Source organism: Podarcis bocagei (assembly GCF_964188305.1).
Source record: "Podarcis bocagei genome assembly, chromosome: 1".
Classification (NCBI taxonomy): Eukaryota; Metazoa; Chordata; class Lepidosauria; order Squamata; family Lacertidae; genus Podarcis; species Podarcis bocagei.
In genome coordinates this window covers 42,062,762-42,080,562 of record NC_138125.1, presented here as the reverse complement: position 1 = coordinate 42,080,562, position 17,801 = coordinate 42,062,762, and the positions used below count along the sequence as shown (strand labels likewise).

Here is a 17,801-nt window from a genome sequence, read left to right as displayed (position 1 = left end):
AAGTCCGAGCAGAACTACACCATATGGGACAGGGAGTTGCTGGCCATTCATGCAGCGTTCAAGGCGTGGAGGCACTTTCTGATCGGCGCCAAGCACACGGTGCAGGTTTGCACGGACCACAAGAATCTGGAACACTGGCGCACGGCACAGTTCCTGAACCAGAGGCAGATACGTTGGGCTGAGTTCTTTGCGGACTTCGACTTCCGAATAGAGTATGTCCCGGGGGACACCAACATCATGGCAGACGCTCTCTCCCGCAAGCCACAGTATCTGGAGGACGCAACACCAGCGGCCGCCATGCACATCTTTGCACCGACAGTGTGGGCGTGCGCCGCGGCGACCGTGGACCTAGAGGCGGTGCGGCGAGCGTTGCAGGGGGACTCCTTCGCACAAACGAAGATGGCAGAGGTGCGAGGGGGCAAGGCAGCGGCCGACGGTTTCCAGCTACGAGATGGCTTGCTCATCCGTAAAGGGGCCATCTACGTGCCGGGTGACGAACTTCGAGCCAAGGTGCTACAGCAGCTGCACGACGCACCCACGGCCGGGCACTTTGGCAAGGAGAAGACGGTGGAATTAGTAGCCAGGGATTTCTGGTGGCCTGGAATGAGAGGGGAGGTCGCAGACTACGTAGCGAGGTGTGACACCTGCCAGAGGGCAAAGCCGGTGCACAAACCGCCGGCTGGACTGTTGGAGCCGCTGCAAACTCCGGTCGAACCTTGGGAAAGGGTGGCTCTGGACTTTGTCACGGATCTGCCCAGCTCAAGGGGCAAGACGGCAGTGTTGGTGGTGGTGGACCTGTTCTCCAAGATGGCGCATTTCATTCCGTGTGCTAAGGTGGCCACGGCGGAGCAAACCGCCAAACTGTTCATAGACCACGTGTTCAAGGTTCACGGTCTGCCACGGTCTATTCTGTCCGACCGCGGGCGGCAGTTCATCTCGAACTTCTGGCAGAAACTGATGGGCTTCCTAAACGTCAAGATCAATCTGGCGTCGGCGAGACACCCGCAGACCAACGGGCAAGCGGAGCGAGCCAATGCCATCATGCAGCAGTACCTGAGATGTTATGCAAACCAACAGCCTGCGACGTGGGTGGATTACCTGCCGCTTGCAGAGTTTGCCTACAACAACACGAAGCACGTATCCACGGGCGTCACGCCGTTCTTCGCCAACAACGGGCGGCACCCTAGAACCTTTCCGGGACTGGAATGCAGGGGAGAAGGGGAGCCGCAGTCAGCAGATGCGTTCGCGTCGGAGCTGCAGGAAGTCCACGATCAGCTGCGGCGCCACCTGGAGCTGGCTAAACACGCATACAAGGTACAAGCGGACAAACACAGAAGGGTTGGCGAAGAGCTCCACGTGGGAGACTGGGTCTGGTTAGCAGCCCACGCAGTGCCGGCCAGGTCGTTGGCCAAGAAGAAACTAGGGCATAAACAACTGGGGCCCTACCAAGTCGAAGAGCAGGTCAACCCGGTGGCTTTCAGGCTGGCGCTTCCGGAGGGTTCCAGAATGCATCCGGTGTTCCACAGATCGGTGCTCACTCCCTACAAGGCACCGCACAGGTTCCAGGAACCCGGAACGGCGCCGAGTCCGCTCAGAGAAGGAACGGGGCACGCGGGAGTGGCACAGGAGGAGCGCATCAACGAAGTCACGGAGATTTTGGACTCCAGATGGGGGGAAGAGGGAGTAGAATACTTTCTCGCCAGGGAGGGCACCCCGGCCAGTGCGAACAGCTGGGTGCCGGGCTACGCTTTAGACGAACCTCTGCTCAAAGACGAGTTTCATGCCCTCTTCCCACATAGACCTATGCCAGCAGACTTTTTCGACGACTGGCTTTTCACGCCCACGCTTTCGGACAGCACGTTCAGGGGGTTCGACTCGGACGAGGAACCAACACGAGACGTCCGTTCCCCGGAGGGGTCACCCTCGGGATCTGTCTCAGAACCCTCGTATTGGTGGGACGATAGGCCGGAGGAGCAGTTCCGCAGGAAGTGGCTGGACTGTTCCGGCCGAGCAACGCCGCCTGGAGGAAGTGCGGGAGAGACGGACATGGACATTTTCGGGGACGACCCTGGTTTCGAGCACGGCGGCACAGAGATGGAAGAGGAGGTGACTGTCGTCAACGAGAGCAGAGAGGAAGACCTGGAAGAGTTCCGCTGGAGGCCTGCCACGGGAAGCGACCGATATCCGACGTTCGTCCCTTTGCAACAGCAGCCCCCAGCTCCAGCACCGGAAGGAGGGGAGGGGGGACTGGGGGGCTTCGAGGGGGGGATGGATGTCAGGGGTTTAGGTGCAGAGGCACGGGCAAGGGAGGAAACAGAGAGCGAAGGGGAGGAGACAGAGGAAAGGATGAGTGATGACGACGACCCGAGATCTCCCAGTCTTTCCAGTGATTCAGAGGATTCACAGAAAGGAGCACCAGTGGCCAGGGCAAGGGGGGCGTCTAGGGAGGCACCCCAGGAAGATAGAGCCAGAGGAGACTCAGGGGGGAGCAGCTGGAAATCGGGACCAGCGTCACCGCCAGGAAGCAGGGAAGAGGAAAGGAGCCAGGAGGGAAGCGCTGGCAGCTCACCACAGGAGGGAGGGCAGGAGTCAGGAGTGGCCACACCTCCATCGGAGAGCGAAGAAACGGTTAAGAGGAAAGTGGAAGGTTGGGTGCGCGCGCCAAGTTCAAATGCAGAGGAAGGCGGCGCAGTGAGCAGCCCCGAAAGGGAACCGGGTCCTAAAGCCCGGCGCAAGGAGGCAGAAGGGTCCGGGTCAGCGTCAGAAGAATCCCGGAAGGAAGAAGCCCCGGGGGGTAGAGGGACCCAGAGGAGGACAGTCAGGAGGAAAAGGTGGAGCAAGGCTAGGATATTAAGTTGGTGCGCACGGGGCGGAGACTCAGACGGAGCCTCGCCGATCTAGCTAGTAGACGTAGAGTTGCAGACAGCAGCGTGAGAATGGAAACTGTAATTCAATAAAGACTTTTACTTAATGACCGCTGGCTAGCGTGATCCTCTGTGAGCTAGGATCTTGAAGCAGCTCTGACAACAACCTATTTCTTAAACACAAAATACTCTCCAGTTGGTTGTCAAAAAGCACAAGGTTTTCACTATGTCCACAAGCATTTTTAAAAGGAAAGTGTTCAAACATAAATGGAATTGCTCTTAACACAAAACTATTTACAGAAAATGTGTTTCACAAAATACAGTTCAGGTTTAAAACATACAAAAAACTGATTTATAGAAACGTTCAAAAATCAAGCAAGTTTAATTTATTGCATTTTTTTTAGGTTGACAAGACACACCTGTATAGGGATCAAAACTGCCAGTATTTTACCGTTTTGAAATATATTGTGATTTGCAAAGGGTAAGGAATGTTTTTTTAAAAAATAGTTTATATTAAAAAACAACAACAGGGTAGATGTCTTAGGGTGGAATTTGCTTAATGAATGCTGTCAAGGGAAGCCCCGTGCAAAGACTTTCAGGTTTTCCCCAACCTCTGGCTCACAGAACCCCAGAACAGCATGTAGGGGACGAGAGAGGCTAGCTCCATCTGGCAAGCTGATCATGCTTGGGCAGAGAAAATATTTGTAATATTCCACCCTTCGCTTTTTTCCCTTCTAGCTGGGAATAGTTGTATAACTTCGTCTCCATATACAGCTAACTAAAAACACCAACTCTGTACCATCTAACAGCTAGAATGAGCTTAGGATATGTGTGTACATAACTCTGTATACAAGGAAGAAGGACAAAAACTCATTTTTCTCCCAGGGAAAGAAATGCAGGAAAGAGGCCCCAACTGAGGTACAGTAGAACCTTGGTTTTCGAACGTAACCCATTCTGGAAGACCGTTTGACTTCTGAAATATCCAAAAACCAAGGATCAATTGAAAAAACAGAAACGCGCCTCAGAAGCCGTTCGACTTCTGAGGCGCGTTTGAAAACGGAAGCAATTATTTCTGGGTTTTTGGCGTTCGGGTTCCAAATCGTTTGGTTCCCAAGATGCTCGAAAACCGAGGTTCCGCTGTCCTATTCTTCTGCTTGCTCTAGTGGTTAGCTTTGTCAAATATTTCCAGCCCCCATGCTTACTTATCAGGAAGCAAGGAGGGTGTAAGAATGATATCAGGTCGGAGGATAACATTTCCAGGCGCATGCGCAGACATTTTTTCCTTCCTTCTCTACAGCCAACTCTGGTAGAACACACTGGGAACCAGTTAGCTTTATTGTAAGTTCACGGTATAGGTCAATTTTATGGAACTCCTGTCTTTTCCATATTGGTTATGGTATTGGCAATTATGCTCACCACATCAAGTAAACCCTTCCTTTCAACTTAGAAGCAGTAAGAGTTGGTGGGTATCCTCCCAGCAGTTTTGCTGTGCTCCCCCGACTCCTCCTTGGCTACAAGGTTAGGAGGAAAGTTTGGAGCAGGAGGCCCCACCTCTTGGACAGAAGAGAAGACGGGGGGGGGGGAGCTACCTGCAGCCGCTGCTCAGTGGTGGGTCTCTGTGCATCAGCAGAAGCTTGCACTATCCCCCTTTCTTTCTCACAGGAAAGAGAAGTGAGGAGCTGAAGACACCTTCAGCAGCTACTCAGCAGAGAGACTTGGCCATGCATCAGGTGAAGCTGGAATACTTTCCTCCTGTGTTTCCTACAGGAAAGGAGCAATCTTTTTTTGCTGTTGGGAGAAGGTGTTTGCTTGCTGACAGCCAGCCAGCTGGCAAGCAGAAATAGCCTGGCAATCACAATTTTTGGCCTGGCTAGCAAGGCCAACCAAAAAATGCAGACCTCCAATTATCGTCACTGCAAAAAATAACAATATACAGACTCGCATCCCCCCAGCATTTTCATGGAAACCTCCTGGAGTTTTAATTTTGAATCAGATAACATTACATTTCTACATTTTTCATAATGTTTTGAAGAAATTGGAGGCCAAATCTAATATACAATGCTTCCCACGTTTGAGAAAATCAATTTTAATTTTATATTCTGTTTTATTTTGTTAATGCTCATGTTTCAGAAGCTTGTCATATCACATAAAAATTCAGATCTCAGAGTCAAAAACCCCAACCGCTTCTTTAACCGCTATTTTACACTTGAAACATTTAAGGCCATTGCGCACATGGAACATTTTCTACATAGATATCACTTCTATACAGAAAACCTTGCATGTTCTCTGGGCTCACAGTCTCTCACAGACGCTGCATATTCACCTTACAGGAACTCCCTGCTAACCATGGTTTTAGACCACATAGAGATCATCACGTCTGACAAATGCACACACGTACACGCAAGCTCATAAAAGGAAGTCGCATGTGGAGGAAAGCTATCGTGTGCAAAGTGATTTATAGGGAACCAAATATTGTAATTTTCAAAAAAGCATGACCAACATAATTGAAACATCATGCTGCAAAGTCAGCTACAATTTATCCCAGACTCCCAATGAACAGTTTGTGTCAGTTAACATTTAGTGGTATCAGTATCTCCTGTAGCCTCCTCCCCCTCCCCTTCCACCATATGACTCGCCATACCCACCTCTCCCACCGTAGCCTCCTCCCCTCCCTTGAAAACCCCCTCCTCCTCCTCTCCAACCTCCACCCCCTCCTCCTCCTCCTCTACCACCACCCCCTCCCCCCCAGCCACCCCCTCCTCCTCGACCTCCTCCTCTTCCACCTCTACCACCACCATCTTGTCTCTTCTGCCAAGGGGGCATTTCAGGTGGTGGTGGGTCAATTTCTGTTGGTCTGCCTCCACGATCTGGTACTCTTCCCATCAAGACCTGCAATGGAAGCAAACTTATAAAATTTTATTTTAGTACATTTCTATTCCATATTTTCCCCATCACTGAGCACATGGGGCTTCCAGGGGATGCTCTCCTATCACCGCCCTGAGATCTAAAGGTATAGGGGGGGTATACAAATTTAATAAATAATCCAATAATAATAATAATAAAGCCAGAGGAATTCAGATTCCTCAGTGCACAGTTACCAACCTCATTAGATTACCAGGAAGACATTCAATTATTAAGGACTTCACACATTAGACATGTTTACAAGCACTGGCATATTATGAATGTTTGGGTCAGCTCAAGAAAGCTCCTAAAGCTTTCTTGAAGGAGCGGCTCCACCCCCATCATTCTACCCGGACGCTGAGGTCCAGCGCCGAGGGCCTTCTGGCAGCTCCCTCATTGTGAGAAGCAAAGCTACAGGGAACCAGGCAGAGGGCCTCTCGGTAGTGGCGCCCGCCCTGTGGAACGCCCTCCCATCAGATGTCAAAGCGATAAATAACTACCTGACATTCAGAAGACATCTTAAAGCAGCCCTGTTCAGGGAAGTTTTTAATGTGTGATATTTTAGTGTATTTTTGGTTTCTATGGAAGCCGCCCAGAGTGGCTGGGGAAACCCAGCCAGATGAGCAGGGTACAAATAATAAATTAATTATTATTATTATTATTATTATCATCATCATCATCATCATCATCTTGCATGAGGGGGAAATCATACCTTGTTGATTGAGCAAATGGTCTTTTCTCGTGATGATCCGCTGCTTGTTCTTATGATCTTCGACAAGTCTTCACGAGCTGCTAGAAGATGGGCTAATGAAATAGTTGATTTAGGAGAGAGTCCATAACGTTTGGGTTGATAAATCCTTGCAATATCATCTGTTTTCACCTTAAAAATAAATGTAGACATATTGCAGAGTTGCAGAAATATTAAAACAAAAGCGGGGAGCACTTTAAGTTATGTCCAATATGCCATGTGTTCCTTTTTGCAGTCTAGTATCACATAAGGTCCTTGCAACAAGAGGAACAGCTGGCCGAACGCCTTAGCAACGTTTGTCGCTATTTGAGTAATGCTATAGATGAGGAAGGTTGCAGTTAGGAGGTAGAATGAATCATGCATGCATTCAGAGCTTTATTTTAAGGTGGTGGTGTTTTTGCTTCATAGCTCCCGCTGCCAAAGTTGCAAGCCAGTTTTCAGTTTAAGCAGCAGCTTGTCTCTTCAGCTGCCAGCACTTATGCAGAAGGAATTTCAAAGAAACTGCAGTTGCACACATAATTCTTGGCTATATGTATACCTTTGAACTGGTATTTATGATGGAAAAATATATAATACAATCCCTTTAAAAAAACACACCCCACTATGCCCCTGAATGTAGAGAGAAACCAGTAACTGGGATTCTCTCTAGTATTTACAATATAAAACTGTTATATTAACAAATTGTGCATCATCAATTAAATGCTTATGGAACCACAGGAGACAGCTACCAGGAAGTTGAGGATAAAACATGTTTACCTTTGCTCTATCGGACCAACCAAAGGACTGTACAGTTACGTCTAAGCGCTTCATTAACATACGACGACGGCATTCATATTCACTGAGAAGAATCTCGTTTATTTTTTCCAACCTTCCCTATGGCATTGGAGCACAAAACAGTTCAATAGCAGTCTAAAATACAGAAAATACTTTAAATAGTCACAACACTTTTCAACTGCAGATGCTACAAATGTCTTCTTTTATGTCAAAAATCATAGAAGAATGCATTCACTTTTGATCCAAATAAAGACAGAAAAGCAAAAAGCCGCAATCACTTTTTGTATGCTATTGAATATAAAAGTGAAAAAACTTAATTTTTACCATTTGATCTGAATTCAAAGGAGTTTTAAGCAGAGATTTGCCCACATAAGTGTTTGGAATTTTTGATAAAATGTCCTTAACCTGAAAAAGTAAAAGATACATATATTTATATAAAACCAATTACATGAATCCATGAATCACACAGTGACACTAAAAGTACAATAAAATTTCCACAAAGACAATTGGATCCTTTCTCTCAATGTCATCTTATGAGATGATTCACACAGGCAGGCCAGATGCTTCTTCCCCCTCACCACATGACTGACTCCTCCTGCCTGTGCCCAAGTATGGAAGAATGCCGTGTTCCCTGGCTGGTTCACTTAGGAGTGAAACACTACCTTTCTTCTTCAGCTGCTGTTGTGAGAAGATGCTAGGTGCTGCAGCCAGAGTAAGCAAGGGGACAGCAGCGTGGAGAGGGTCAAAGGGCAGGCAAAACAGCTACCACACATAAGAGCTACTACAGTCATCTAGACCTCTTTCTGGGTTCCTGTGCAGATTTCTTCACACATGAAGGGACATCTAATGAGGAAAGGGGTTGTATGGCTGTCCTTACCAATGCAGGCTCCATTGCTATCACACACACCTGAGGGTGGGGAATCCTAGAATCACAGAACTGTAGAGTTGGAAGGGACCATGATGATCATGTAGTCCAACTCCCTGCAATGCAGGAATCTTTCACCCAAGGTGGGGCTCTATGGGCAACAACTATGCAGGCTTCCCCTGATGCCATAATTCCTTCCAGTTGAACAAAAACATAGGGCATTTCAGAGCAACTACTAGCTGTGCCATTCTTCTAGAAAAAGGGGTGTCAGAACTCACCATGAGTGCCTCCCTCTATGTTTTAGAATGGCAATGACCACCTGAGAGGTGCCAGAACTCACCCAAGAGGTGTTAGAACGGAGTTCTAGTGAGTTCCCACAGAAAAAAAGCTCCTAAACAGGTATCCTATCTGCCTGTCACCCTGAGAATGCCCTTTCAACTCCTTGGTGGTTGTTGTTTACAGGGGACTGGGGCTGTGCAGGTGTACAAAACTAATACCAATGGCACTCCAATGTAGAAAATACACACTGTACCTTTGACTCTATATTGCTTAATAAGACCGGAATATCAGAAGATGAAGGTGATGACTTTGGTAGACCCAGGACATCGCAGATCATTTGGATTTCTTGGTGGATGTCATTATTCTTCGTCAAATGAGAACTTTTACGTTCTTTCAATTTCAGTATCTGCAAAGCCTGAAGTTCTGTGCTTAAAAATACTGGAGGGGGGGGGGGAAGATACGTAAAAGCTAGAGAAGGATCTGTGCATATGTCTCAACAAGCAAACCAGTAAGATTAATGATCAGTGGTCAGAACTGGGTGGGGATGTAAATATGAAAATTAAACAAGATGCGAAGAAAAAATGGAAAAGAATTTAAAAGCCATGTCAGTGTTACAACATTTTCAGCCCAAGGGCTACAGAGACCAGGCAGTGAGCAACCTTGCAGGGGCCACATGCCAATGGCTGGCAGGACCAGAGGCAAAAGTGGGTGGAGCCACAGATGGGTGGAGCCTGCCTTTGGAATGCTGCTTGCTGCACTGCCATGCAAAAGTCAGAGATCTCCCCTTCCTCCCATTTCTATCCAGGCAAGCAAGAGGCATTGTTTCAATCCAATGACACATTTAGGCCAGCAAAAGCACTTGAGGGCAGGGACAGTGAGGGGCGGGGCTTGGGGAGAGGGGGAGTTGCCTGGGAAGAGTCCCAGGGAACAAGCAGAGGGCTGAAGAACTGAATTTGGTTCCTGGGTTCCACACCCTTGCTACAACTGTTGCACATAATAATGTTTTAAGTAAAAATGAACGATGAAAAATGCATCTGAAATATATTTTGATATAAACTTCCTTTTCAGATTATCAGTCAATAATTTAATGACGTGTTAGGAAATCCACATCTAGAGAGAGCCCCCTTTTCCCCCTTAGAGGAAATAATCTGTTGGTTGGTTCATACTGACCAATCCTGTCGCAACTACTTGGAGAAAGATTAGCAAGAACCAGGCTGCACTCTTGAAAGGAGCATCTGGTCTAGAAATAATGTTTGCCTGATTTCAAACAGAGCCCAGGTCACACAAACCATTCTCTGCCCAGTTATAAATGCAGAAATGTAATGGGGTAGAAGTCAGCAGTGGAAACCAGCCCTGTGACTTCCTGACAGGCAGATATATGGCAGCATAAAGTGGACCTTTTTTTGTTCAGTTGTAAACTATTGTACCCGGGTTTCAAATATTATTCTCGGCTGCCATGCGGCTACTGCGATGCATAAGACTGGATGTAGGCTGTATAAGGCCAGAAAAAGTGGGCCTTTTCTGTCTCCAGAATGCTGCGTGAAACAAAACAGTCACCTGTAAAACTGCAAACAGAAAGACTCTGGTAACTTACATAGGACTTTAAGACAATCTTCTTTCTTTTTTAACCGCTCTTTAATTTCTCCAGACACAAGTGTTGAATATGGACAAGCCAGCTCTTTTAAAAAGCCACTCATCTCAAGCTGTAAACTTTCAACGTCTTCACCACCTTTAACAGAACATATAGGGGAAGAAAGTGTCATACACTTAAAAAACCCTCGTATCAGGTTCCAGCTCTGGTGCTTAAAAAAATAGTTGGGAACCAGGTGAACTAATTCAGAAAAAAATATCATACAAATTGCTCTTAAGATTTTTAGGTAACATTTTGCTGAAAAAAACTAATTTTAAAAATCAGAATAATGTGATGCTCTGAACTAATATCATATCCTCCAGAATTAAGTCAGTCCAACAAAAAGACAGAATGAATGGCAGAGAAACACAACTTGAATTTATTTTTGTGCAGGGTATTTTGTATTTTGCAGCAGCAAAGAACAACAAGTATAAACCCATTACCGTATTGGCCTGAATATAAACCGCACCTGAAAATAAGCCACACCTTTAAAATTGGAGGGGGGAAAGGAAAACAAGAAAAGATACCCAAATATAAGGCGCTTCTTTCCTCACTGCTCCTGGCTGCATACAAGAGGCTCCCAGCTCTGCAGTTTCACAAGCCAGAAGGCAACTGAAATCGACACTGTGTATGTGTGTAGCTAATATGTTTCTCTCTACTGCCTCAACTCACATGTGATACCTTTTCTGCATTCCATTCATTACACCTGAAAAAGGCTAGGGTCTCTTTTTGTCTGCCTTTGTAGGGCGAAGTCAGGTACCTTTCCTGTTTTAAAGTGCTTGTGTTTGAGTTTCGGTTCAAGCAATGAAGGTTTTAGGGTCATGTTCACCAATATAAAAGAATCCTCTTAATTTTTTTGAGTACATGATCAGTTCAACTTTGTTCAATCAGGTGACAAAACAAACACAATTTCTCCCCTTCGATAACAGATCTACAGGTTAGAAAGACTGTAGAAACATCACTACTTTTCTTCATTAATTGTGCTAATACCACAGCAGAATGTCAAAAATCACTTCAATTATCTCCACAACAAATTTATTTCCAAAGTGAAACCTTCATGAGATGTTTATAGATAAATTACAAAATGGAAAGCTATGACAAACACACAAACAAGATTCCAACAGATTAAAATCATGTCAAATTACCAGCTGTTGAGGAGATGCTTTCTTCCAAGTCACACAACGGCTGTATTTGGGAACTTAACCAAACACAAAGATCGCAGAAGTCTTGTGAAGCCAGACCACTCTCAGCTGCTTTATTAAGGGCATCTTCATCCAAAAGAGGGCCTTTGTACCTGGGGAGCAAAATACAGAACACAAAACATATGACCTAAGTACAGGAATTAAAATTTAAAAGTAGAAAAAATGTTTCACTGTGGAATTTATTCAGTCATTCACAGATATTCCTTTATTGAAAAGTAAGAGTGTATTATTGTTGGATAGTTCAGTGTGTGCAATTAAAGTGGTTGTGAATCAAAAATAACTCTTTTTGTTTACCCATTTTTAAAATGTTTAAGGCAAACAGAACTTCAATATGGATTTGTTTTAGCGACAACAAATCTGTACAATATGCAGAGGAGTGCCTAATGTAAAATTACGCCTCTCAACATTATTTTTTGTAGTAACAAAAGAATTGGTTGGGGGTTTTTTGGCTGGGGGGTAGGGAACAACTTTACTTCTTGCCATTATGTCATTTGTTCCTTCCATCTCTTGACTCCACAGAAATGAATTAAACCATTATTTTTATTATTTATTAAGGCTGCAACCAAATGTTGATTATATGAGTTTTAATCTATCAAATAAATTCACATATGGGATAAAACTATTTCGGAAGAATGTTTTCATCTTAGAAGAACCATTCCTCCTGTGTGTGAGAAATGAGAATGCCTCTTTTAACATGCATTTATATGCACACTGTATTCAAATAATTAAAAAAATCAAAATCTTCTGCCTGATTAATCAGGGGCATTTTTTTTTAAAGCCAACTACAAGTTTGTAAATTTGTTACTGCAAATGGATGGAAATCCCATGGCAGTTTTGGTGCTAACATTTTTAAAGAATGGTCAGCAATGTTTCAACGTGTTGCCAATAACTGTATCAAATGCCAAGCGTAACTTCACACCTTGCATTCCAAGGCATACACCTAGGTTATTCTACATGCATCATACAGACTATGTAGTACTTCAAATATCAAAGGCAATATGCATTTGACTAGTTGTTGCTGGAGAGCAAAATTGGGGAGCTTGTGGGCTTTCCATCTGGTTGGCCGCTGTAAAAACAGGATACAGGACCAGATGGGCTTTTGCTATGAAATTTCCAGGATGTTCATAAAAGCCTGAACTGTAACAAGCACCTATAACATTACTGGATACATGTGAACTTCTGATTCACCTGCTACTCCATACAGAAGCAACTGAGTACAGTACAGTGGTACCTCGGGTTACAAACACCCTCGGGTTACAAACGCTTTGGGTTACAGACTCTGCTAATCCGGAAGTAGTACCTTGGGTTGAGAACTTTACCTCAGGATGAGAACAGAAATCGTGCGCTGGCGGCATGGCGGTGGCGAGAGGCCCCATTAGCTAAAGTGGTACCTCAGGTTAAGAATGGACCTCCGGTACGAATTAAGTTCGCAACCAGAGGTACCACTGTACAAGCCAACACACACAGTTATGCATGCAGTATTGTGCTGCTGCTGTGTGTGAAATCAATAAAAAGAAAACAACATTTTATGTACCGTATTTTTCGCTCTATAGGACGCACTTTTCCCCCTTCAAAAATGAAGGGGAAATGTGTGTGCGTCCTATGGAGCGAAGACGCCATAGCCCCGCGACCCTCTCCCGACTGGAGAGGTGACACGCGGCTATGGCAGGAACCTCTACAGCCCCGTGTCACCTCTCCAGCCGGGAGAGCACGCGCACGGGGCTAAAGCAGCCCCCCGCGACCCTCTCCCGGCTGGAGAGGTGACGTGCGGCTATGGCAGGAGCCTCTACAGCCGCGCGTCACCTCCCCAGCCGGAAGAGCGCGTGCGGGGAGTGTCTGCAAGCCTCGCGCACCCGGCAGGAGGTCCCACCGGGTGCGCGAGGCTTGGGGCGGCAGCATGTCGCCCGAAGCACGGGGAGCCCTCGGGAGGGCTCCCCCTGCTTCGGGCGAGTGTCTGCAAGCCTCGCGCACCCGGCAGGAGGTCCCACCGGGTGCGCGAGGCTTGGGGCGGCAGCGGACTGCTTGCGCGCACCTAGAAGCTTGGGGCGCGCTGAGCTCAGCACGCCCCAAGCTCCTGGTGTAGCGCAGCGATCCGCTAGCCCTGGGAGAGCCCCGCGGCTCTCCCAAGACTAGCGGACTGCTTGCGCGCACGCAGAAGCTTGGGGCGCGCTGAGCTCAGCACGCCCCAAGCTCCTGGTGTAGCGCAGCGATCCGCTAGCCCTGGGAGAGCCCCGCGGCTCTCCCAAGACTAGCGGACTGCTTGCGCGCACGCAGAAGCTTGGGGCGCGCTGAGCTCAGCACGCCCCAAGCTCCTGGTGTAGCGCAGCGATCCGCTAGCCCTGGGAGAGCCCCGCGGCTCTCCCAAGGCTAGCGGACTGCTTGCGCGCACCTAGAAGCTTGGGGCGCGCTGAGCTCAGCACGCCCCAAGCTTCTAGGTGCGGGCAAGCAGTCCGCTGCCGCCCCAAGCCTCGCGCACCCGCAGGGACCTCCTGCCGGGTGCGCGAGGCTTGGGGCGGCAGCGGACTGCTTGCGCGCACCTAGAAGCTTGGGGCGCGCTGCTTCTAGGTGCGGGCAAGCAGTCCGCTGCCGCCCCAAGCCTCGCGCACCCGCAGGGACCTCCTGCCGGGTGCGCGAGGCTTGGGGCGGCAGCGGACTGCTTGCGCGCACCTAGAAGCTTGGGGCGCGCTGCTTCTAGGTGCGCGCAAGCAGTCCGCTGCCGCCCCAAGCCTCGCGCACCCGGTGGGACCTCCTGCCGGGTGCGCGAGGCTTGGGGCAGCAGCGGACTGCTTGCGCGCACCTAGAAGCTTGGGGCGCGCTGCTTCTAGGTGCGGGCAAGCAGTCCGCTGCCGCCCCAAGCCTCGCGCACCCGGTGGGACCTCCTGCCGGGTGCGGGAGGCTTGGGGCGGCAGCGGACTGCTTGCGCGCACCTAGAAGCTTGGGGCGTGCTGCTTCTAGGTGCGCGCAAGCAGTCCGCTGCCGCCCCAAGCCTCGCGCACCCGGTGGGACCTCCTGCCGGGTGCGCGAGGCTTGGGGCGGCAGCGGACTGCTTGCGCGCACCTAGAAGCTTGGGGCGCGCTGAGCTCAGCACGCCCCAAGCTCCTGGTATAGCGCAGCGATCCGCTAGCCCTGGGAGAGCCCCGCGGCTCTCCCAAGACTAGCGGACTGCTTGCGCGCACGCAGAAGCTTGGGGCGCGCTGAGCTCCGCACGCCCCAAGCTCCTGGTGTAGCGCAGCGCACCTGGGGGGGGAAATAAATTTTTTCCCCTTTATTTCCCCCCCCCCCCAAATCTAGGTGCGTCTTATGGGCCGGTGCGTCTTATGGTGCGAAAAATACGGTAACTAAGAATGAAATACAAAAATTCATTTAAAACTCCCATCTGTGAAATACAAGCACATGATAAGAGTTTACAGTTGCAACATTTGAACTACACCCTGCCTATAATCCTAGCCTCAATGGATTGTGCCTTTTTTTTTTTACACACTTCTCCAATGCTTGTTGGATGAAATCTCGTTTTGAGTCTAGTTTTGCCACATGCCAATGTCTCATTCAGGGACAACACACATGGGCCATGAAGAAGATAACAAGTCCCTGGAATATGGTAGCATACATGGCAAACTATAAAACCTGGGGGTTCTTCCATCTCATTATGTACATTTTCTTCCCCATCAAGAAAGCGCAAGCCAGTGCAGTTAAATAAGTTTAAGGCTGCAGTAACTAAGCAACCTTACTTGGAAGCTGTGACACTGAAACCACAGGCCTTTTTTCCTTGTGATCACGTTAGGAGGATTGGGCTGCCAGTGGGACATCAGTATATAATCATTTGTACCCACTAATTCTTACTTTCAATTATTGCAAGACTACTATGGTGTTCTACCAACCTAACTTCCAGCTATTCTTTTTTTTAAAAAAAAAAAATGCATGTATTTTGCATGTATTACCAAAGTTCTTTGGTCAAAGCGGGAGCACTCCTATTCAACTAATCAAATTAGCACACATTTGGAAGCGATAAATATTGCTGCAACCGAGAGGACTCAGCAGTTGGTACTCAGTGAGAAATCAAGACTGTGCCTGTTAGATGACGCTCGGAAGTTGAGGAACAAACGTCTACCTACTCTTATTATCCCTTAATACTTGAATATTATTATTATTATTATTATTATTATTATTATTATTATTATTTATATACCGCCCGATACCCGAAGGTCTTTGTTTCTTTTTTAAACCTGTATTCACAACAAACAGTTTGATTTCTCTCCCAGTCTTTGATCAGCAGAATCAGAGCAGCAGAGATTTTTGGAAGCGTGTCACGCGCGCGCAAATACCGCGCTTGGTCCACCCCGGGCTCCACGAACAATTCTCCCACGCACACGTGGGTCAAAGGGGAGGCCAAGGGGAACCCCGGGATTTCAGAGGCAGCGAAGGCACTGGCGGCGAGTATTTTAAAAGGGGTGCTACTACTGCATTGAAAAAGGGGTGCCTTGATTTGAACCGGGTTGCATGCGCATCCCCGAGCGGCCCTCCTCTCCAGCCGGCCTTCCCGAACCACCTCTCTGCAGCGGTACCCCAGCTCCTCGCCCCGAGCTCCGCCGCGTCGCCTTCGCCCCGCTCACCCCAGAGCCTCCAGCGCGTCCAGGATGTCGCACTCCATTTTCAGATCCTGCGCCGGTGCCTTCATTGCCCGCAGCAGCCTCGGCCCCGCCCCCGGGAACGCCCGCCATCCGGCCCGCCGCTCAGATGGGCCCGGCTACCCTCCCGCCGCCCAGCCATTTGGTTCCACCTTGCAGTTCAAGCGACCTTACAGATTAATCCCGATAAATCGGCACCGTTGCTAGGAATTTGGAAAAGGGAGGAAAGAAGAGTCGTGCACATTCGGGTGTGCACGATATTCCGCATAATCAGCAGCAGCAGCAGCAGTACGAAATCTGTTCAGAGAGCCGCCTTAGATTAGGCGGAGTCAGCTCAGCTTCTCAACTAGAGCGTGCAAACTTTCCTGCAAAGCCTGCTCGCTTCAGTCTTTTATTTCCCCACCAGTGCCGGATTTACGTATAAGCTAAACAAGCTATAGTTTAGGGCCCTACTCTCTTGGGGGCCCCAAAAAAAATTAAAGGGGAAAAAACCACTAGGTGTACATTTTCAAAATATAAGATAGAAAACAAATAAAATAAAGCCTACATACAGCAACAGTGGCAAATGACTTTAGATACCTATTAGGTCCATAAATTACCATATAGCATATCTTCAACACAAAAAAGAGTGACGATTTGTTGTTGACAAAGGACAGCTGAACCTATAAAGGGCCCCATTACCTCCAGTATCTGAGGGCCTCATCAAACCTAAATCTGGCCCTGTCAATGCCTAACATTTGCCTGTTGTCCCGATGCGACACACGTCTACTCTGAAGACGGTCCCATTGAGTTCAAAGAAAGGACATAAAAATGTTCCTTTTTAACCAGGCCTTTGGTTGATTTGATTGACATCCTGTGCCCTTTAAAATATGCTGGGTTTTTTTTTTGGGGGGGGGAGGTGTTATTGGGTTGTTTTTATTTTGATTATGTATTTTGTGGTTTTATATTTCAGTTTTATTCTGTGAACCACTCTGAGACCTGCGAGTATAGGGCAGTATATAAATTCAATTAAAAACAGAAATAAGAATAACACTTTCAGATAAATAGGCACAGAACTGCAGCCTAAAATCTTCCGTTTTCCCCATTCAACACAAGCCTCTTTGGGAAAGGTTAAACAAATGTTCTTAAGTGTGGTTACGTGAACACCAGTGGAGGTGGATATGTGAATATGAATGTTTGCTTAAAGAAAGCTCTCTTTAAAAATGGATAATATACTTGAATAGCAAGGGGAGAGAGGCAAAAGCCTAGAACCTGATTCATTTTCTGTCTAAAGGGGCAATAACGAACTGGGCCAAAACTAATCAAATGAATTTCTGTAGCTAAAGAGGAACAGGCCAAAGTTTCTACACTTAGGCAGGAAGACCCAGCTGCACAAATATAAGATGGGGGACACCTACTAGTAGTACTTGTGGAAATGATCCATGAGCTGAACATGAGTCAACAGTGTGATGCAGACCCCAGAATTGTGACTCCCTTTTGCAGAAAAAGGTTCCTCACCCATGAAATACAATATTGTCTCTCTGAAAGCTATTGTCTGTTGGTGACTGTGTTTGTATGAGAGACTTCCATCAGACCACAACTATGTTTAGGCATGAGCCATAGAAGTTCTGAAGAATATAGTGCTTTCCTTCTCTTTGAATGTGGTAAATCCCTGATTGAGTTTCCTATACTTAAACATCATTTTAATTAGCATGAAGGAACATGCTAACTCTTCACAACCCCAAGGCTATTTTTAAAAATATCAAAGCTTTCAGGTTATAAAGATAGGTTGGAGTATATTAGTTCTGCAGGGTACATTTAATTTGTTGTTAGATTATGTTGCAGATTAAGCTGTCACAGGAAACTGTCTTGTCAAAAGACTGATGAGTAGGTATCATCGCAGTGGCATGTTTTGTATTTGATCTCTGATTAAG

At 47.4% G+C, this 17,801-nt stretch overlaps 1 protein-coding gene across 1 annotated transcript; it reads right to left on the bottom strand.

The window, feature by feature from the left end:
• Positions 1-4,948: 4,948 nt before the first annotated feature.
• On the bottom strand, positions 4,949-16,005 carry FAM98B (family with sequence similarity 98 member B). The gene is made up of 8 exons (XM_081171586.1): positions 15,874-16,005; positions 11,207-11,355; positions 10,026-10,160; positions 8,685-8,869; positions 7,612-7,692; positions 7,270-7,386; positions 6,478-6,645; positions 4,949-5,753 (listed from the first exon to the last, which is right to left on the bottom strand). Exons 1-8 carry the CDS (start codon positions 15,936-15,938, stop codon positions 5,451-5,453), a joined length of 1,203 nt encoding a protein of 400 aa, XP_081027712.1. The 5' UTR covers positions 15,939-16,005; the 3' UTR covers positions 4,949-5,450.
• Positions 16,006-17,801: the final 1,796 nt, after the last annotated feature.